Raw genomic sequence first — 22767 nt, 5'->3', positions numbered from 1 at the left:
TGACACACAAAATAATAAAAGAATAATCGCCAACTATACAATACAAACTTGATGACATGGAAAATGTGCTTGACAAATGAATGTACCTCGCTGGCTGCATAGCGATGTAAAGGGAATGAAGTCCATGGAATGCCCAAAACAATCAATAAACTGTCGAAGTTACTGAAACAAAGGTAAATCGATCAATTAAACTCATAAACAAATATAATATGGAACTTATAATGTAGACTGAGATCTCAAAATGTTGACACAAAACAATCAAACAAACCTTTTAAGCGACATGTTCTCAAACAAACAAACAAACAGCCTCCCTCTCACGGAAGCGACAACTCTGAACTATAGTGAGCCTTACTCACATGACCATATAAGTTACATCAGTAAACAAAATAATGACAGAAATAATAACTACAGCAGCAGTCATAATTAGCCTGCATACTGTTTATATATACATTATATAATACATTATAATACATTGAAACTGGGTGTTCACTTCATAAATGTGTGTCAACCCCCATCCTCTGCCAGAGAAATGCCTGCTGCCTCTTAAGGTTACATTCTATCCTTATACTACAAACTTATACATCTGTATGGGGTATTCCTGAATCTTATGTCATATTATGGTACATAATTATGCAATTCTTAACCCATAAGACACAGTACAAGAGGACATATTATACATTCAATCATTCCTGATTTTTATAGTGTATAATTGTAAGTCTCTAAATGTTCTGATAAATTGAAAATGGTGGGCCTTATTGTAAACAAGTGTAATGCTTCATCATAGTGTCCACAGTTTTTGTATTGAGTTGTACTTTTGTTTGAATTAAATGTACTCATTCTGCATACTGTTTATACATCAATACATTGAAACTGTCTGGGATTCAACTGATGCAAATTACAGCAATGTTGTTATTCAATTGAGCCATTTACACGTATATTAATTGCATTTCTGTTATATTAAATATGCGGCTTACATTCATTTATTTATTTAAATAAACAAAACAAAAGGAAGTTCACATTGGTGCTGCATTATTTCATAGGCCAGTGGTCTACTTCAACAGGAGAACAGGAGCGCCACCAACAGGTGGGTTTTTGAAAATGACTCAAATCATGAAGGCAATGTGCAATTTACATGGAATCTTTCACAGACTTTCATATAGGCTGATACACGGCTTGGGATAACCGTGGATATACACGGCTTGGCTACAAGCTCCAAGTGTACTTTCGTACACATGCAGCGCGTTGTAAGCTTGCAGATCGTCGGTGCGCCACTCACCATGAATCATCATATCATAGTTTCTCTTGAAACGTTTTCATTCAGTTTTTGTCACATTTTAGTCACCTGGAAGGTTTTTATAGTGTTTAGTCTAGTTTTCGTCGACTACATCATAAGATTTTAGTCGACTAAATCTACAGTTGATTTAGTCAACTAAAATGTGTTTTGGCTGGCCTTGGTGCTGTAATAATGGCTGATTTTACACTTGCTGAAAATAGCAGATCTGCAGCCCACGCGTTGTGAGCTTGTAGATTTTTGCATTTTTCAGCATGCAACCAAGTGTAAAATGACGTACTGGATCTCTTGTCCACTAGTCCCTTCCTAACATTTTAGTCTAGTTTTTATTTGTTAACAGGCAGCTCGCAGAACCATCGCGGTACCACCGTGTCATTCTGGCGCCATCTGCTGGCCTGTGTGGCTTTGAATTGAACTTGATGTTGAACAGGAGGACTAATCTTACTGCTTTTGGACATTTCATACAATCAGCACGCAGTGAATGAATAGTTACGAGACGATCGTTTCCTTTATTAGGCATTTGGCTGAAGATATTCAAAGCAAATCATTTATAACAATTAATTTGATCATTGCATCATGACAAAAGACCACCTGGGTATATAAAAAGAAAATGCTGATTTTGACCATTTTATTCAAGCATACATCAGTCAGAAAATATAGACAAAACAAAAACATATATTAAAACAAATCCCTTCATATAGGCTATCAGAGAGTGCACTTAATAATATCAGTGTCAGGAGTACATGATAAGTTCATGATAGTGCATGAGTACTTGATAAATGACTTGGTGCAATCAGCAGTACTTCACGGAATACACATCCTACGTAGCATTATACCTTCCCTTTAAAAACGTACTTGGATTGGATGCATTTAAGACAAGGTAACACAACTTGACAAAGTTACACTTACAAAATGTTCCCCCATTTTGGAGTTCAGGAACCCCATGTACTAAAGACTGCATTGATACAAAATAAATCCCTTTGCTACAATAACCTGTGGCTGCCTGTTTGCTATCACATACAGTGCAAAATACATCTTGTAGAAAATACACAATTCAGCATTCAGTTATAAGTAGTCATTGTAATACAAGTCAATAATAAGCAGGTGGTTAATAAAGTCATCTGATGGATGGATGGATGTCCCCTCGAGAAAAGAAAAGTTGGCATACTGTACATACTTTCCATGTGCTTTAAATCATGGGGTCACAAGAATTGTCTGAGTTTAAAATGGAGTCAAAATATATATATTTTTAAACATACTTTACCAACTTACACAAATCAACCTATACTTAATTCCACTAACACAAAACCACATTTACTCTGTTTAAACACGGCAGCTGACAAACACAGAATCCTTTGCGTCACATGCTCACACTTTACATTCTACTTTCAGCCTTCATTTTGTTCTTCATGAAGCTGCTCTTTTCGATCTACTTCAATAAATACTGGTACTGGCATACATGGCCAAGAACATGTGCTCATTAGGTTCTCTGGAGAGCTACCTCAATGCAACAGAACAGTCACATCTATTAACCCATTCTGACCTGAGATCAGATTCATACGAGGTTTCCACTGGACACACACTGGTCTGATTAACCCATTCTGACCTGAGATCAGATTCTAAAAATGTCAGTCGTTCTTCGATTTTTCAAAAATAGCAGACCGCTATGAGCTTGTAGATCTGCTATTTTTCAATAGCTAAAGCATAACATGATGCCAACACCAAGAGGGGTTCCCGTTCAGAATGGGTTAAAAGAGTATAGTTGACCCCAAAAATCAATGACCCCTTATTAATTTATTATTATGAAGAATTCATTTATTTATGGAGTCTTGAATTCACGGAGTTGTTTTTTTGGGGTTTTTTGCATTTCCGAGTCAATCATTTGATGACCGGTGGAGTCTCTGGTCTCCTACTGAGTCTTCCTGTTGACCGATGATCATCAAATCCCTGTGAATTCAAGGATCCATGCTACTACTCCTTTAACCCCTTTTGGACTGAGGTCGATTAAAAACAATGTCTTCTAAATCCTAACAGTTTTCTGAAAAAAAAACAATATTTCTATGTCAGTGGTGCTCAACCCTTTTCACGTCAAGGACTCCCAGAATGATCTGCATTTGGCCGCGGACACCTATCTGAACACCTCCCCCCCCCCAGAAGCAAAGATTTGAGTTAAAAACGTTCGCTCTGAAAGAATATATATATTCAGAGATTTGCGACACATTTTCATGATAAAAAAAAAATAGCAGACCTACAAGCTTGTAGAAGCTTGTAGATCTGCTATTTTCCAATAGCTAAAGCGTGACATAATGCTTAAAAACACCAAAAGGGGGCTCCGTTCAGAACGGCTTAAGGCCAGTGGTTTAATGATAAAGGGTCAGATGACACCCGTGGGAGAGGACTGGATGAGCACCTGAGCCAGATGTTCCAGAAGATTCCCTCTGGTCCGGACGGAGTCATGTGGGGTCACGGCGGTCAGTTGATTACAGCGTAAGGGTAGAAACCCCTGTCCTGCCAGAACTGGCAGTGGAAAGCAGAGTCGTTGTGGACGACAGACAAGTGGTGGGACAACAGGGCGATGTCTGTAGGGTACTCTGACCACGGGGCCAACATCTTACCTGGAAGAAAGAGTATCTGGTGTCATGTTGCAATTTCTGGGCTGGCTATTAAAAAAAAAAAAACAGATCTACAGCTGCTATTTTTGAACATTTTAGAAAAATCTTGAAAGTGTGAGAACTACTGATTTAGAAGGCATTATTTATCAGCCTTGTGGGTTAAACTAGTATTAAAAGTGCTGAAACAGGACTAAGGGCCGTTCACACCGCAAGCGCTATTATTACGGTTATTATAAAGATATAGATTAAAAAAAATTATCCCTCAAACTCAAGTGGATGGCAGGTGCACAACAGAACTATAACAAATATACAATATAGTTCAGACAGACAACTCACGAATAGATTTAACCAATATTTATTATAGAATGAGAATACAAGTGTGCATATAATATTTTATCTTGCCGTTCGGTTCTGCTACATTTTTCTCCCTGCTTGGCACAATCAAACACCAACATTAAACATTAAACCCACCGGTGGTGCTGGGGTGGTGGTGGGAGCAAACATCACATAACATCACATTTTGTTCACGCACGCACGCACGCACGCACAGAGTAATCCGCCCGTTTGTGTCTTACCCTCTTTGGCGAAGTTGACAAGTTGTTGTGTGAGCAGCTGCTGGAAGGCCTTGTCCTCAGCAGAGAGGGGCTTCTTCAGTAGGAACTCTAGCTTACCGAAGAAGGTCACCGCGTCCAGAAGGTGGAAGGAGAAACGGCTAGGGAAGACCAGGAGCCCAGGAGCGGCTGACGTGTCGACTGGGACGGACGGTGTATGCGTCACCACGTATCGATACACGGGACTGCGCAAGGCCGCTGGGAACAGAGATGGATTTATTGAACAAACACGTTACAGTACATTAATACATGAGTTATAAATACAGAATTCTAAAACAAGCATGTCAAATCGCACAATCTGAGGTTGGTACAGTAGGTGCGCTATAGAAATATAATACAACAAAATCACAAGATCCCCCGGCATTAATTTCAAATCGTTATGTTTTATTATCTACTGTAGCACGGACACATCACATGACATTTATATCACTCCATGGCTAAGAAAGCTACAAACTGTTGGCCAGGGTGAAATCCACAACACAATTATTGGCCATTATTGACCTTCAAGATTTGCTGATTGGCGTCCGGAAAAGGCTGTAGTTTCAAATCAACCAGCATTATAATAAAATTCCATTGCACAATGAGACTAACAAACATTAATACAATTAGCTGCTGTACATGTAAATGTTGCATAAGACCCTGTTTGTACATATAGTTGGGAACTACCTTCTCGTAGAAAGATAAATTGTATTGTAATATGTATTGCTATAAGCAATAATATGTCAAAGATTTAATGACTTTTCTGTTTGCTATTCAGACAGCCAGAACTATCATCTTAACCCATGGGGTCCCTAGAACAACATATTTTAAGATGGGGGTCGGCGGCCAATTACTTGACATGAAAATGTTCGAGAACGACTGACATAGGAACATAGGGTTTGTCAGGATTTAGAAGGCATTTGTAGAATCGTCCTCAGGTCTAAATGGGTTAACCCATTTTGGGAGGGAACCCCTTTTGGTGTTAGCATCATGTCATGCTTTGGCTATTGTAAAATAGCAGATCTAGGTCTGCTATTTTTTTTAAATCACAAGAACCACTGACATAGAAACATTTATTTGAATCTGATCTCAGGTCAGAATGGGCTAAACCAGCGTATACCTGCAGCCCTCGCGGCCAGGTCGTTGTTGGGACAGGTCCACCTCATGTCCGTCACCATGGTGGTGTACAGCCTCTCAGGACAGCGGTCTGCAGTGGGACAATGAGCAGAGCTGGGGTACCGCTCCAGAGCCTGCTCAGGAAGGTCCTCGCCGAAGGGCCTTAGTTTGTCTGGGGGTTGGACAGACACGGCACACAGAGAAGGGAGGGGAAGAGAAAATACATATAAATACAAGCGTCAATTTGGGTAATTAATTTGGGTAATTGGGTAATTAATTAAGCAATATCACACGAGAGGGTGTGGTTTAACGTGATTATTGCCATGACAGTGATGCGGTCAGGAACGAGACGAAGTCGAGTTTCCGCAAGTGTCACTGAAGTCAACAACATTGATGTGTATCGTATCGTTTTGCAATGCAAATAATCGGCATCGAATCGTTTTGCTACGCATATAATATCAATACTACATTTTTGTGCACTGTGTAGGTCAGCACGTGGTGGCATTTTAGCTGATTGGTCGGCTACTAATATCAGCCCTTGGGAATGATCAGATATCACTCTGTCGGCCTGGTTATTTCAATTTATGAAGAAAATGTATAAACCCAAATTAATTTAGCTAGGGTGGTACGCAAAGTGATAATAATATATTCTGCACATGGCAACATTTACATCATTGCAACACTTTCAATCGTAGAGGTCAGGTCGTCATAGTGTTGTCCAGTATTGTTTTTGGCAGCAAATTTAGATTTTAGTTTTTAGTCGTAGTTCATTTAGTTTTAGTCACCCGGAATGTTTTAGTTTTAGTCTAGTTGTAGTCGACTAAATCTACAGTTGATTCCGTCGAACAAAATGTATTTTGGCGGGCCTTGATGCCGTCGCGGCGCGACACGTTGTGAGCTTGTAGATTGGCTATTTTCAGCATGCAACTAATTGTAGAATGACTTATACTGGATCTCTTGTCCACTAGTCCCTTCCTAACATTTTAGTCCAGTTTTCATTTGTTGACGAAATTGTCAGTATATTTAGTCTTAGTTTTAGTCATCATAGCTTAGTTTTCCTTTAGTTTCCATTTAGTTTTCCTCAGTGAAGAAAGGTAGTTGACGGATATTTTCCGTCTTAGTTTTAGTCGACGAAATCAACACTGGTGTTGTCCATTAGAGTATCTCACCTGTCACAAACCAGCGGTAATCATCCCATGTCCACGTGGAGATGTTCTCATACGGGGGGCTACAAAGAAAACACAAACCGTTAACGTTTTTGAGTGGTGCAAGTTGTGCAACCACTCCAAGGAACAGCTTTGTCCCGGTGGGACTATGTTTAGAGTACCAATAGGGGGTGCTGTTGCACCACTCGCTTCAGACTGGTCAGACTCTTTCAGTGAACAGTTTGTCCCTATGGGACTATGTTTATAGAGTACCAATGTGACTATGTTTAGAGTACCAATAGGGGGTGCTGTTGCACCACTCGCTTCAGACTGGTCAGACTCTTTCAGTGAACAGTTTGTCCCTATGGGACTATGTTTATAGAGTACCAATGTGACTATGTTTAGAGTACCAATAGGGGGTGCTGTTGCACCACTCGCTTCAGACTGGTCAGACTCTTTCAGTGAACAGTTTGTCCCTATGGGACTATGTTTATAGAGTACCAATGTGACTATGTTTAGAGTACCAATAGGGGGTGCTGTTGCACCACTCGCTTCAGACTGGTCAGACTCTTTCAGTGAACAGTTTGTCCCTATGGGACTATGTTTATAGAGTACCAATGTGACTATGTTTAGAGTACCAATAGGGGGTGCTGTTGCACCACTCGCTTCAGAGTGGTCAGATTTCCCCCCCAATATAGAACATTAGGGTGAAACGTTTTGGGACTACATTTCAGTGGTGTAAAGTACTATTACTTAAGTACTGTACTTAATTACAATTTTGAGGTATTTGTACTTTACTTGAGTATTTCCAATTTCCAGTACGTTTAGTTCTACTCCTCCACTACATCTCGGAGCCAAAATTTGTACTTTTACTTCACTACAATCATTTGAAAACTTTAGCTACTGGTTACTTTGGCTATTTTAATTTTGATTAGAAAGCATACATTAACCACTTCAACCCTATACATTTCGGCCATTTGAAAATAGCAGATCTACAAGCTCACAATGCGACGCATTGTGAGCTTGTAGATCTGCTATTTTCAATAGATTTTGTACACATTTTGAGCCTGTGAAATGGGACATTCTGCAATAGCTTGTAGGTCTGCTATTTTAGAAAAATCGAAGAACGACCGCCATAGAGACATGGCTTTTTCAGAAAAACGGTCATTTTCAAACAGACATTTTTTAGAATCTGATCTCAGGGTCACCTGAAGTCCATCTCCTGCCACGTGGTGCCGATGACGAACGGCACGTCGCTGAAGTTCCCGTTCCTGTTGTCCCACGTCTCAAACGGCGGAGCGCTGAGCACATGTCCGTCCACCACCGCCACGGGCCCACAGAACCGGCCTTTGGTGGGGAGGTCCACCAGGTCGTCCCCTCCCCAGGACGGGTACTCCTTCCATGGGATGGCCTGGGGGGGGGGGGGGGGGAAGCATTTCTTTTACATTTTTAACCCACGATTTTTTCACCCAGTGTCAATTATCTAATGTAATCCTGGGCGCTACACTTCCGCTGCCAACCTGGGCAGCGGACTGACTTCATGCTTCTTTCAATGCATGAGGAGGTCCAAGCTGCTTCTTTTCTCCGGCCGGACGTATAGCGCGTGGAAGGAACACGTTATTTCCGACCGGTTCCTTTCCCCTCCGTCAGGCGCCCCGGCTGGCCAGGGGGAGGTAGTTTTAGAGACCAGGATTACTGTATGTTTTTTGTGAGGGTACCTACCCTAGAGGACACGGGGAGAACATGCAAACTCCACACAGAAAGGCCCTTTCGCCAACCCCCGCCTTCGGGTATGGGCACTGATGACGCAGAGGAGGGAACACGCCACCCCAGCGCCCACACCGTCCCCAGTGGGAATCGAACCCAGGACCTTCTAGCTGTGAGGCGACAGCACTACCGACTGTGCCATCGTGACCGTGAACGCTTGTTAACAGATTACTCTCTCGATAGTAACACTAATAATGGGGGTATGTGCCCCTCATAATGACAGCCCACATCCTCTAGCCCCTCCCATTAGCCAATGTTAATATAGGATTATGTACGTACATGACACGATTTTTCTCTCTCTCTCTGTGTGTGTGTGTGTGTGTGTGTGCGTGCTAGGCATGTGAATCTCATCACTGAGGCCGATTCGATACGCATCTGGATGCACTGCCAGCGATACGATACTTTAGCGATACATGGAATCTCCTGGCGATACGATGCGATACGATTCACCCCTCTTCCCGATACGATGCGATTTGATGGCGATTCAATTCTGGACATTGCGATGCGACGCCATGCGATACGATGCGATTTGATGGACGATTCAACACAATAGAAAGGATTTATATTAAAAGCTCTGTTCATTTCCCAAAACATGTAAAAAATGCATTACATTTCAATTCAAAACAATTTATTGTTTTACTGTAGGTTAGTATTATAGCTCAACTCATAGAATTCTGCAGGTAAACAAAGGGTCTGCTCTCTGCTGGTTATTGTGGAATTGTTAGATTACTAACCATAGGCTATAGTATATCATTATTATATACTGTATACCTCAAAGCATGTCGGGCATGGATTTTACCGACGCAAGCACTCCGCGAACGACGCGTCGATATTTCACCCGTCAATTGTGTCCAATACACGGTGAATGAACCGATGCACTGGCATCGCGCACGTCTGTGTCGATGTATCGATACTAGGGCTGTCAAAAAAAATCGATTCGAGTTAGAATCGCGATTCTAACACAGGTACTACCTGTGCATGCAATGCATTATGGCCTGGGTTTCTGCATAGTGCATTTACTACCAGCTAAGCTAAGCCTGCCAATTGTATTTATTTTACACCTGTTTTAATACTAATGTATTGTTCTGGTATTGAGTGAGAAGAGATTTTGTAACTTTTGTACTGGTTCAAATTTGTGCAAGCTAAATAAATGAGACATGTTCTTACTCTTGGATTTAACCTTTGTGTGTTTAAATCATTCAGTTGATAAAACCTTTACAATTATACAAGCTTTTTACTAAATGTACTCTGCTTTCATGCCAGAAGACTGGAGTAGATCATGCTAAAATTCTATTTAATTGTTTTTAATGAAAAATAAAAAACTGCTTTAGAATCGGAAAAAAATCTTTTTTGAATCGAGAATCGGAAAAATCGAAAAGATCGTTTTTTAATCGAATCGTCACCCCAAGAATCGGAATCGAATCGAATCGTGGGACACCTAAAGAATCGCAGCCCTAATCGATACGTATCGATTGTTTTCCACGTGCGTGCGTGCGTGCGTGTGTCCGTCCTGCCTGTAGAATCTGTTTGATGGAGAGCCCTCTGATGCAGGCCAGGTCTTCGCAGCCCGTCTTCTCCAAGAACACCAGGTTGTCTGACTCCGCCTTCTTCAGCGAGGCGTTGTAAACGTAGGAGCCGCTCATGTCCACTGCGGCGCGGAACAGACCCTTTGCCAAGGGCGACATCATCAGGGCCCATACAGACGTCCCACCTGCACAACATGAGGTGAAACGGTTTGGGACAGGTTCAATATTTAACCCGTTCTGACCTGAGATCAGATTCATACGAGGTTTCCACTAGTGGACACACACTGGTCTGATGAACCCATTCTGACCTGAGATCAGATTCTGAAAATGTCAAGTCGTTCTTCGATTTTTCAAAAAATAGCAGACCTACAAGCTCGTAGCGCGCCACTCGGTGGCGCGCTATGAGCTTGTAGATCTGCTATTTTTCAATAGCTAAAGCATAACATGATGCTGACACCAAAATGGGTTCCCGTTCAGAATGGGTTAAAAGAATAGCCAATATACAAGCTCATATAGAGCGTCACTTCGTGCTGCGTTATGAGCTTGTAGATTTGCTCGTTTTGAAACAACGGGAACATTTGTGCAAATCTTTGAATTATATATATCATGGTCAACTCAAATCTTTGAATTATATATATCATGGTCAACTCAAATCTTTGAATATATATATCATGGTCAACTCAAATCTTTGAATATATATAGCATGGTCAACTCAAATCTTTGAATTATATATATCATGGTCAACTCAAATCTTTGAATTATATATATCATGGTCAACTCAAATCTTTGAATATATATATCATGGTCAACTCAAATCTTTGAATATATATATCATGGTCAACTCAAATCTTTGAATTATATATATCATGGTCAACTCAAATCTTTGAATTATATATATCATGGTCAACTCAAATCTTTGAATATATATATCATGGTCAACTCAAATCTTTGAATATATATATATCATGGTCAACTCAAATCTTTGAATATATATATCATGGTCAACTCAAATCTTTGAATATATATACATCATGGTCAACTCAAATCTTTGAATATATATATCATGGTCAACTCAAATCTTTGAATATATATATCATGGTCAACTCAAATCTTTGAATATATATATATCATGTTCAACTCAAATCTTTGAATATATATATCATGGTCAACTCAAATCTTTGAATATATATATCATGGTCAACTCAAATCTTTGCTTCTGGGGGTCAGTGGAATGAAATATTTTGGTCCTCAGCCAAATACATATCATTTTGGTGATCCCTGAAAGGTTCGAGCGTCACTGATATAGCATCATACATTTTTCAGAGAAGACATTTGTAGAATTGGCTAAAGAAAGAAAGAACTGGTGGAAACTGCCCTTTGTTTAAGGCAGTGGGCGCTCAGCTTTGAAAATAACGTAACTCATAAACCAACTAAATGGAAAAAGCGGAACTCAAACAAATATACTCAATATACTCAACAAAATAAAAGATGCGAGACTGTTTCAGATGCAATGTCTCATGTTTATTTAGAGCGCGTCAGCGTTATCAAGTGAACATGAGAAATTGCATCTGAGCCGGTCTTGCATCTTTCACTTTGGTAGCGCCGCTATTTCCATTTAGTTGGTTTATGATTTGTAGAATTGGCCTCAGGTCTTAATGGGTTGGATATTAAACCCGAGCTTCTGATGAACAGTAATTACCACCTGTGCTGTGCCTGCTGATGGCAAGGATGTCCCAATGTATTATTCACTCTTTACCGTTAGAGCCTGTTCCCACGGGGGAAACGCTAGGCGCACAGAATACATCCGTTTGCATCACCCAGGGGAGACGTGAGAGGGGAGAGGTGATTTACGACCGCCCCGCAATGAAAAAGTAGTTGCCAGAACAGAATTCCTGTTCTGTTCTTTAACTATATAGAAGTGTCTATTTGTACGTCTCTAAATGTTTTGGTGAATTGAACAAGGTGGGCCCTGTTGTAAACAACAAGTGTAATGCTTAATTGGGTCGTCCACTCACAGTTAGCAGTCTTTGTATTGAGTTTGTGCTTAAAATGTACTGTAATTCTGCAAACTGTCAATACATTTTTCAATCAATCAATCAAAGCCAAAAGTAAAACTATCCATTTTATATATATATTTTTTTATATACAAGCTCATAGCGCGCCACCGAGTGGCGCGCTATGAGCTTGTAGGTCTGCTATTTTTGAAAAAATCGAAGAACGACTGACATTTTTAGAATCTGATCTCAGGTCAGAATGGATTAATCAGACCAGTGTGTGTCCAGTGGAAACCTCGTATGAATCTGATCTCACGTCAGAATGGGTTAATACACTTACAGTATCATGTCTTTCCTGTTTGTAAATTCTGAATGACACAGGAACCGGACAGTAGCCTACTAGAATCGACATGGTTACGCAGAATATATCAAGTTGTACACCATCGATCAATTCTACTACATGCACTGTTAGCATCAATGTACCATAACCGGCCAAGTGTTCAGCGGAATCACTTCCGATTGATGAGATCAAACCGATCATGAATGTTCTCTTATACACCCCAAATGTGTTTATTGCAGCAGCAGAACTATCCAAACTAATCAATAATCGCTTGATATTTAGTCCTGCCCTGATGTCATTCATTGGCCACCCATTGCAGTTTGACAGGTGATCAAAACAGATGCCAAACGTTTATATCTTCAACTTTTTCTACCCCACGCTTCATGCCAAGTGCATAGAGGGTATGCACATGCATAAAGTGAATGGCAGATCGAGTGTCAAATCGAGTGCAAAGTGAGTGACAAAGTGAATTTAATGTTGTTTAAAGTCATTTAATGCAATCAAATAGTACTTTTCTGTTTGGATGCATGGGCTGTCAAGGCCAGAAAGTAGTTTGTTGTGGTGGTGGTGGTGTAAACGTAGCACTGTGGTGGTAGCTTAGTACGCCTACAGGTTTAGGGCGTCAAAAATACCTTTGCCCTGGATGAACCTGGATGTGTGTGTGTGTGTGTGGTGTTTATATGTCGTGACGTGAAAACCGGTTCACACTAGAGTGTGAAAAGAGTCAAAACACCTTCCAAACACGCAGGACAAACTGCCTTACTCTGCCTACAGTAAGTCCGCGCTTGCCTTGGCTTACACTGACAAGCATGGTGTTCAAATAAAGTCTCCCCCTATTGACACTTAAACAGGCCTTTAAAGGGGCAATGCAATTTATACCCACTAGAGGGTGTGTATGTTCACTTGTTCAACTAAAAACAACCATAATGTAACACAATTTGTTACTAGCATAAAACAACCTAAAACTATTGTCATGAGTACTTGAAATAACTGGCTCAACACAAGTGTGCCATAAGCCTGAGGTAGCCCGTTTTAAATATTCACCCCAGTGATGGAATGTGTTTAAAACCTGTCACCTGAATTATATACAGATTCCGATATTATACAGAGGACCACAATGGAAACAAGCATATACGTGTAGGCCCTAGGGGTTGGGCCCAAAGCCTGTTAATAATGAATCGGTATTCAATCAATCAATAAAAATGACATATTTGATTTGGTTTCATTTTGTTCTATACTAGAGGTACTAGAAACGTTTGATTTATATTGAACTCATTAATGCATTTTTTTATTTTTCATTAAAAAGAAAGTGCCAGGCTGCCAGCAGATGAGGCAGATTTTACTCTGAAAAGCCCCGCCTTCCATTACTTCCCAAAACCGGGAGGCATGATCTTCCGTTCTCACCTCACGCTGTCACACCTAAAGTCTCTCTAGAAGCGTTTTGTATTCCAAACGAGATGCTTCCTGAAGTCAGTGAGGTCATGGCTTCACATCTACCCACCCACATCTAATATCGTACCTGAACTTTGTCCAAAGATGGTGACCTTTGCGGGGTCACCTCCAAACACGTGGATGTTTTTCTGGACCCACTGCAGAGCGGCGATCTGGTCCATGAAGCCGTAGTTCCCTGGGGAGCCACATGACACAGCAATTAACCAAATGACTACCCCACATGATGGGGTCTTGTTCTTCTTCCCGTGGCCCATTTTCTCCATCAGGAACAAAACCAGCAGCGTTCCAGAAATGCTCAATCCCAATTTAACTCATTTGAAAACGGAGGGCACAGACAGACAGAGAAAAAACATTGGTTTCATGAGCCGTTGTGCCATGCAAGATTTCATGGCTAATGTCATGTCACGGTTACAGGGGGATCTGTATGCTACATCATGCAACATTAATGCTCAACTTTGTGTGTGTGCGTGCGTGCGTGCGTGCGTGCGTGCGTGCGTGTGGCGGGAATGCGGCTCGCGCATCAGCCTCGACAGCCACATCAAGTGGTATCAGCAGCAACCCCCACCCCCCCCCCCCATCCAACCCGAAGCAAGCGTTATCATCGTACACGATGGACAGCTAAGTGAAGTGTGTGTGTGTGTGTGTGTGTGGGGGGGGGGGGGGTTTAGGAAATAAACCCCATTTCTTTCCCCACTTCTGCAAAATAACCTCCAGTTATCCAAACCACTATAATATTCATTAACTATTCATATCTTAATGGAAAAGGTATACGCTCTCTTAAACAGGAGTGGGAGTGAAATCTAATCACCATAAATATTTCAAACTAAAGCTCAGAAGATGGGATAAACAGCTCATGATAATGTGACATGTGCCACCAATAAAACCTCTTAAACACAACGAGATATGCTGCAGTGAGCTGAGCTAAACACACACACACACACACACACACACACACAACCATTTTACAAACAATTTACAACAAGCTCTAATTTAAAACAAGCAGTATAGCTGCATGAAATCCGAGTCCTCATTGTAGAGTTGCACTCAACTGATTGCACCTTTCTAGTTGCCTGCATGCTTCAGCCCTGAATCGCTAGCCACGCCCGTTAAGACGCAATGTTCAGGGTGAAACGGAATGGAAATTCAGTCTACCTTTCTAGTGTATGAAACTAGGAGAAAGAAGGGACACCAGCACACCGCCACTTGTGTTTCTGCAACGTCTCGGTCTTGCGACCTTCCTCAAACGTTGCTCTCTTAAGAAAAATAAATGCTCTTGAACCTAGCAAGTGGCGGTGTGCGGGTGTCCCTTCTTTCTCCTACGTTGTATGCCTCGTCACCATCGCACCTGCTCCAAATTGCCTACCGGGTGTGCGGAAGTCATCTCTCTAGTGTATGAAACTGAAATCATAGCTATGTGTTTTGTTGCAATGTAAAGCTGCATACACACTTGCTGGACTTCCACGGAGGTTTACCACCACCGTTCTAACACTGACCTGAGGTGTGGGTGGGGGAGCCATTACTCAGAATCTCCAGCGCCATGAAGCCGAAGGCATTGAGCCTGTAGTTGAAGCTGACATAAACGAGTCCCGTCTCGGCGGCCAGCTCCTCCGTGGGCGAGTATCCCTCCTCGCCGCCGCTGAGCATGTGCAGGTAGCCTCCGTGGATCCAGACCATGACGGGCAGCTTGGCGCCGGCCTCCAGAGTGGGCGTCCACACGTTGACGAAGAGGCAGTCCTCCTGACCCATCACCGTCCCCGTCTCCGACAGCGGGCGCACCTGCGGGCACATGCTGCGGAAGTGGGTGGCATCCGTGACGCCGGTCCTGCAAGGTGGTTCGGCTGGCGGGGCCCAGCGTCGCTCGGCGGTGGGAGGCGCCGCGTAGCGAATGCCCTTGAAAGAGTAAGCGCCATTTATCTGGGGAGGGAGAAAAGAAATGGCCAAACAAGCGGCTAGGATTAACATGATATGACGAGAGTCAGACAAAATCTCAAAATGCTTCTAAGATCAGAGGCGACTAATATTTTGTTGTTTTTATATTTACAAATTCAAGTTACTATGTTGTCGTGCACTTTCAGCAACTTCAACGGAATAGTTAAGTTTGGATATAGTAGGTGCCTCCAAGAACTCCGTTCTTGAGGAGATAATGCCTGAAAATAACTATTGCAGAAAATGTCTAAAACAAAAGCGCAGGAAGTACAAGGTTAAATGTTGTCCACCAGACAACCAGAACTTCCTGTAGCCCCAAACTTCCTGAATCAAGTCCCGCTCCCGACACCCTTTGCTGCGTGTCCTCCCCCGAATCTCACTCCCCGTGTCCTTTCAACATACTGTACATCTATCAATAAAGGCAAAAGGTCCTAATAAAGGCAAAAGTCCAGCATAGGGGCCGCCAAAATCTTAGATACTTGCGTGGAGAGCGTGAACTCACATGTCGTCCTCTGTACTCGCCACAGTCGGTGGCTACCTGAGCCAGACCCGGGGGTAGCGTTTGGGCCACGTAGGCCAGGTAACCGGCCAGGGAGAGTAGAGCCATCACCCCCAGGCAGATGAGGACGATGCAGCGCCTGGAGAGGACAAGGAAGGGGCTGATGTAGTTTCTGTGGTGGACATACTGCACGTCCTCCTCTCCTTCCTCCTGGACCAGGTAGCGGTACTCTGTCCCCTCTGGGACCTCAAACACGTCCTCATTCATATCCGCTCTTGGTTGGGAGGGAAAAAACAGGTTGAAGCTTCAGCCACAGGCGTTGCCACTATAAAGAGGGTCCTATTTTCGCCAGTGCCTTGCCTCACCCCTTATCCCTAAACTTCTTTGCCTTTTTTTTTTCCTTCTTTTTTTATTACTATTTTGAAAAACATTTTTAAATACTTCAAATAGCCGATCCACATGGACACGTCCATGGACGATTAACTTTTCTGGCAAGTGGGAATGACCTTTGGGCAAGTAGAACATGACCTGTACTTGCCTAACGGGCAAGTGTCAACTCTGAGCCACCACACTCACTACACAATAGCCTTTCAAAATGATTGATTGATTGAATACTTTATTAACAGTTTGCAAAAGAAGGCAAGGTGGCACGTCCACTCACAACAGTCTTTGTATTGAGTTGTGCTTGAAATGTACTGCAAACTGTTAATAAATATTTCAATCAATCAAAACGTGTTGTATACAAAATAATGCTAAAGGATAACCAAAGACTTGTTTCCATCGAGGCTACTTAGGCCTAACAAAATAATACTTTGGTTTCCGGTAGCCGACCGACTCTATATGCGCGACCCAGATTGTAGCTGTACAGGTTCATTGGATTGTCCACGCATCATACAGTCATATTTTGGTTTTATTTTAAGGTGATACTCCTCTTGACAGTCACCAAGACACCGTGAAAACTAGCCCCTTTCGGGACCCTCCATAAAGCTTTTCTGAAATTTGGATGAGTTTTATGTAGGGTATTTGGAACGTGGACATAAATATTCTCTCTAAGATCGTATCTGCGGCGTTTGACGGCCTTTTTTAGTTTAAGTTATTCTGAATTCGTGAACTATAAGTACCTATACAAACCGCTGCGAATATCTCCGCAGATATAAGCCGTTAAGTATTTTTAATCTTTGTTTGACCGATTTGGTCGCTTTATTTCTTCTTGTTTGTTTACCGTTTATTGTACCGCCTCCCGGTGTGCGGTTGGCTTGTGCGGCTACGTCCCTGCCTCTGATCTGCTCTGTCATAGCTATAGCGCCACTAGCTAGCCAGATAGGCGGTACAATGAGGTGTCAATAAACAAGGGAGGAAGAGAAGAATCAAAGCGACCAAATCGGTCAAACAAAGATTAAAAATACTTAACGGCTTCCGCGCCACAGGAGATATTCGCAGCGGCATGTATGGGTACTATTCAGAAGCCCTCACACGAAAAAATGTCGTCAAAGAGCGCATACAGGCGTTATCCACGTTGTTTATGTTTTATGTATGTCCGCGTACCAGGTGGCAGGATACTGCTGGAACAGGACCCAATGGTCTGTGTCGTCAAAAAGTCAGAAACTTCAGTACCATTGGGTTCTGCTTGGAGGGCTACGTGAAAACTATAATAAGGAAACAATGACATTTTGTTCAGTTTTTGAGTCCTTACACATTGTAAACAGGTGATCAAACAAAGTCCATAGTTCGACATTACAGCAACATTAAACAATCCACAACAACACGTCAACACATCACAATGAAATCACAAAGAATATGTACCGTGTGCGTGTGCGCCTTTGAACCATGTGCAGATTGATTAATATCGTCTCTCTCTCTCTGACGTTCCCAAAACATACAACTTTTCTCCAGGAAGTCCGTTCAACCTTTGACCCTTACTGACAGCGGTGACGTCATGTGAGTGATGTGACAACTCTGATCATGTGACTCCCTGTGACGTTGTGTGGCTAAGGCTGAGAGCATTATCAGGGACATCCATCACCCCAGCCATAGCCTGTTCAAACCACTTCCACGCCCACGGCCGGGCAAACGCTACATGAGTATCAAGAGCAGCACCACCAGACTCTTGAACAGTTTCTACTTGTCCACAATTAGACTGCTGAACAAGAGCTAGGATTGGTGACGCCACACAGACTGAACGGATTGGTCTCCTTTAGTAGAGACTACTCTGTATAATATATACACATAGGCTACATCACCTTATTTATTTTTTATATGCATACATATTGTACCATGTAGATTAGTCATGTACTATGCACTTTCTTTCTTTTAACTGCAATGATGAGCCTGCACAAACAAGAATTTCACCCATGTTACCTAACCTTTTTACCCAAGTATGATCATAACCAAAACCATATTTTATATAATTTAAGTTTATACCTGAAACCACTGTCTCTCGTTCTGGGACAGTTACACAGATGGTTTTATTGGCATTTGGTGAAGAAGAAAATGAATTCAGAATCTGACCGAGTCAGACCAAAAAGGTCTTTGATCACTAAAATTCTCTTTGGTGAGACCACCTGGCCGTTCATCTAAAATATCTACTATACCACTGCACTGATCAGACTCAGAGTGTTATTGTACTTCTCTCCATGATATCATGTTACATAAAGCACTTTTCCCTTTTTGCTTCCTTTACTGTATGATGAATTCCTGTTCTGTTCTTTAACTATATAGAAGTGCCTATTTTTACGTCTCTAAATGTTTTGATGAATTGAACATGGTGGACCCTGTTGTAAACAAGTGTAATGCTTAATTGGGTCGTCCACTCACAGTTAACAGTCTTTGTATTGAGTTTGTGCTTGAAATGTACTGTAATTCTGCAAACTGTTAATAAATATTTCAATCAATCAAAGACTCCTGCATTGCTTCATTGATTATCGATTGATCAAGAATTCCACGACACTACCCATCCTTCCCACGAAAACAAATTATTAAATTAATTCCTTGCTACCCATCCTTCCTACGAAAAATAATAATCAAATAAATTCCTTGCTACCCGATCTTCCCACGAAAAAAATTAAAATAAAAGATAAAAAATACAATAAAATAAATTCCCTACTCAGGCCAAAAATGACAGCCAATCAAAAAAGTTTTGTTAGGCCTTATATTATTTATGTCCATGATGGGGATAAGAGTGTAACATTTGAATGCCAATACTCAGTCCTGACAAATGGACACATTTGTTTTTTCTTAATTAATAGGGCTTGCCTTTAAGCACAATTGTTTTCCACACGCAGGATACTGGAGCAGCATGCTGATACAATAAGCGGGAATTAATGTCTGTATATGTATTGTTTAGCATCAGGAGTCAGGAGTTTCCGTCCATACACTGTACATAGTTACTGTAGAGGTTTCCGCCCCAGATGTTGTTGTTGCTGCATTGTTATCGGTCGAGTTCTTTCGTTGCCCTTTTTTCGAAATGCGACAACTATAATCTGCACTATAGCTGATCGGCTATAAGGAACTATGCAGTCAAGTGTCAATGTGTGCTATGTGAGTCAGCACTGTCACTATACGTACAATACAATCAATGAATGATTAAAAACTATAACTTTATTTTCTTTGCATGACAAAGTTTCTTTAGGGGCTGCGCATGGTGTTTATCTGTGACTTGCGCATATTTGTTAGATTGACACGTAGCTTCGGCATTATTGCTGAAAAACGGCGCCACACCCGTTGTATATGGCTATACATACGCATACATACATGGTATAGACATGTAATATTAAACTCGATGCTTTTATTACTTACCATATATTATTATACAGCTGCTTGCTCACAAGGGAAACAACACCATATGCGCACAACACTCCAATTTGTCCGTTTCGGAGTACTTCCCATGTTCCGGACGTACAGGATCCGAACGGTCGCGCTCTGATTGGCTAATTCGTCGTTAGGCAACGCAAGTGTGTCCAATTCCATTCCATACAGCAGCATAATAAACACAGCGAAAGGTCGTGTAAATGGCATTGATGAATATGGGACATGTCGAGGATACTTTATTGTCCAAAAATGGATACAAATACAGGTTGCAAATATAAAATATAATACAGTTACAAAGTACAGTACTGTCACTACTGTGGCAGTGTGGTTACTGTGGTACAGTATTGGTCTGGTCTGTTCAGACAAGATTCTCTACAGAAGCCTTGGCATGTGGCCATGTGCCTTTGACTGACCAATCGTTGACTATAAACAACCAACCATCTAACCAATCACGACGCGGTCGTCCCCACGGGCTATGGGATCCTCGGCGCCTGGTACATTAATTTCAGAGTAATTTAGTAAGAGAGTTGCGGAGCTTGAGGGGGTTCAGGGGGTGCACTGCACCCCCTGGCAAAAAAAAAAAAAAAGACCAAAAAAAAGGGTTTTTTTCTTTTTTCTTTTTTTTTTAAACTTAACTTCTGACTGTAGTTTGTAATCATCTCTCTTATCATGATATGATGACTCGCTATATGGCTGTAGTGCATGTGTGTATGTGTGTGAGCTGCTGTACTACCTAAATAACTCATTTTTAGGGGTTAGGGCATTGTAAAAACTAAAATAATAAAATAAAGGTAAAAAAAATCGCGCGCGCACGCTTTGCGGGTGTCGTTGGCCAAGCAGTCGCACCCCCAGGCGTCAAGTTCAAGCTACGCCGACACTAGCGTTGACTACTTGACTCCATTGGGGGGGGGGGGGGGGGGGGGGCACTGTCTGGGGAGGCACTGGGGGGACACGGGGGGGGGGGGGGGGGGGGCACTGTCTGGGAAGGGACTGGGGGGACACCCCATGGGGGACACTTCAGAACAAGCTGTAATCTTCTGTGATTTTGCGTCCTCTAGTGGACACTGGTTAACTCTGGGTTTCCATGCAATTTACTTTCATTCACAAGCAAGACGTCAGTCCAATGCGGTCACCGTCACACAGTTCAACTGCTTAATCAGTATTCCTTATACACTTTCTGTTCATGTCTTGGAAAGTATCGTCTGTGAGAACGCAATGCATGGCTGTAAGAAAAAGGTGAATGTAAACAGTTAAAAAAAAAACTAAAATCTAAAAGTATGGCTGTTGATATACCTTATTGGTCAGCTAATAATATATTTTTAATTATAAACCTTTGCTCACAATTATGAAATAGTTTGAATTATGTGTAAGACCTTTGAAAACTTTCACCTATGACGTCCAAAATAGGCCATGCCACGTTGAAAGTGGTTAAATGCAGGCTGTTGATGTACCACAATGCAACCGCCATATTAGTTATGTACACATTTACCCTCTCCTGCTCTGTCATCTATCCATTTTTATCCATCTATCCATATCTATCAATTTGTTTTGGACTTTCTCCCATTCTCATTCACAAACAATCCATCCATAACAATTGGATGAGGAGAGGAAGGGAGAAAGGTGCAGTTTCAGCCATATCAACTGTCTCAATCACATTTGTGCTCTGGGTAAACTCATCCATCTCATCCAGCCAGCATGCAGGCCAGAGGTAGGCTACTCCCACGTAATGTGTGTGTGTGTGTGTGTGTGTGTGTGTGTGTGTGTGTGTGTGTGTGTGTGTGTGTGTGTGTGTGTGTGTGTGTGTGTGTGTGTGTGTGTGTGTGTGTGAGAGAGAGACTGTGCGTGCGTGCGTGCGTGTGTGTGTGAGTGCGTGCGTGGGGGAGACTTTTGTGGATGGAACCGGGAACAAACTGCATTCTACATTCTACAAAGACAAGTATATCTTAGTCATCGGCTACATTTGCCAGACCATCGGATAAGATCAGTACGATTTCCAATCAGTGCACCGCAAATTCCAGGCTCAGCGAACCACCAGGCTCAGTACAGTAGGCTATAATGTAACTCGTGCGTACAGTAAGTTCACGGTATCATGTTTGCACTTTAGTTTATAGATGAAAATTCTATTCAAATTAATCAAATATCCTCTCATTCACAGCATGAAGCGAGAGCTCGACTACTACCCAATTGGAGCCAGTCAGGCTCCGGCTTTAAATATCACTGCTTCCGATCCTGTCATTCTCTTTTCAGCAAGAGTTGAGCAAGCCAATTCCTTTCCTTCCCCAGCTGAAATGTCTGAAGATGAGATGGCTTGTTCATTCATGCATTCTGGCCAATAACTAGTATGTTATTATTATGTCCTGTTAAAGGTATATTCAGTGATTTCACTTAATTGTTTTGTTGTGATAATCCTCCCTACTATAGAGTGTGCTGACCATATAAGGAGTTCCTTACGCTTGTGTGTGGTGATGACCTTAGAGGAGCTCTTTAGGACTTTGGCCTTTGGCCTGGTGGAGACAAAAAGGAAAGAAAGAAATCATTTTAAAGCATTTTGTCCATGGCTTTGAAGTCGAGTTCTGTGCTCTGTGGAAAGCAGAGCCATGTGAGGCTGCTATTTATTATTTCACTCGGTCGCTTGCCGGGGAATTAAGATCCCCAGTGATTTTCTGTTCTGATACAATAAGTGGAGGATATTATTATTGATG

General features: G+C 41.9%; 1 protein-coding gene across 1 annotated transcript; it reads right to left on the bottom strand.

The window, feature by feature from the left end:
• Positions 1-1897: 1897 nt before the first annotated feature.
• LOC310855188 (para-nitrobenzyl esterase) lies at positions 1898-20142 on the bottom strand. Its single transcript, XM_083760106.1, has 10 exons — positions 20054-20142; positions 16262-16532; positions 15327-15747; positions 13901-14008; positions 10036-10232; positions 7963-8165; positions 6779-6837; positions 5614-5781; positions 4479-4712; positions 1898-3906 (listed from the first exon to the last, which is right to left on the bottom strand). The coding sequence occupies exons 2-10, from the start codon at positions 16523-16525 to the stop codon at positions 3764-3766; spliced, it is 1797 nt and encodes a 598-aa protein (XP_083616232.1). The 5' UTR covers positions 16526-16532; positions 20054-20142; the 3' UTR covers positions 1898-3763.
• Between the last annotated feature and the right edge of the window lie 2625 nt (positions 20143-22767).

Source organism: Protomyctophum parallelum, assembly GCF_964188405.1.
Source record: "Protomyctophum parallelum genome assembly, chromosome: 2".
Taxonomy (NCBI): Eukaryota; Metazoa; Chordata; class Actinopteri; order Myctophiformes; family Myctophidae; genus Protomyctophum; species Protomyctophum parallelum.
The sequence above is the reverse complement of the archived record's forward strand: the minus strand, read 5'-3'. Positions and strand labels throughout refer to the sequence as shown.

Coding starts and splice junctions, on each gene's coding strand:
- LOC310855188 (XM_083760106.1), bottom strand. CDS start 16,525: ATGAATGAGGACGTGTTTGAGGTCCCAGAGGGGACAGAGTACCGCTAC. Junction 6,838..7,962: donor TGGCAGGAGATGGACTTCAG/GTGACCCTGAGA, acceptor TTTTCTTTGTAG/CCCCCCGTATGAGAACATCT. Junction 3,907..4,478: donor TGTCAACTTCGCCAAAGAGG/GTAAGACACAAA, acceptor TCTTTCTTCCAG/GTAAGATGTTGGCCCCGTGG.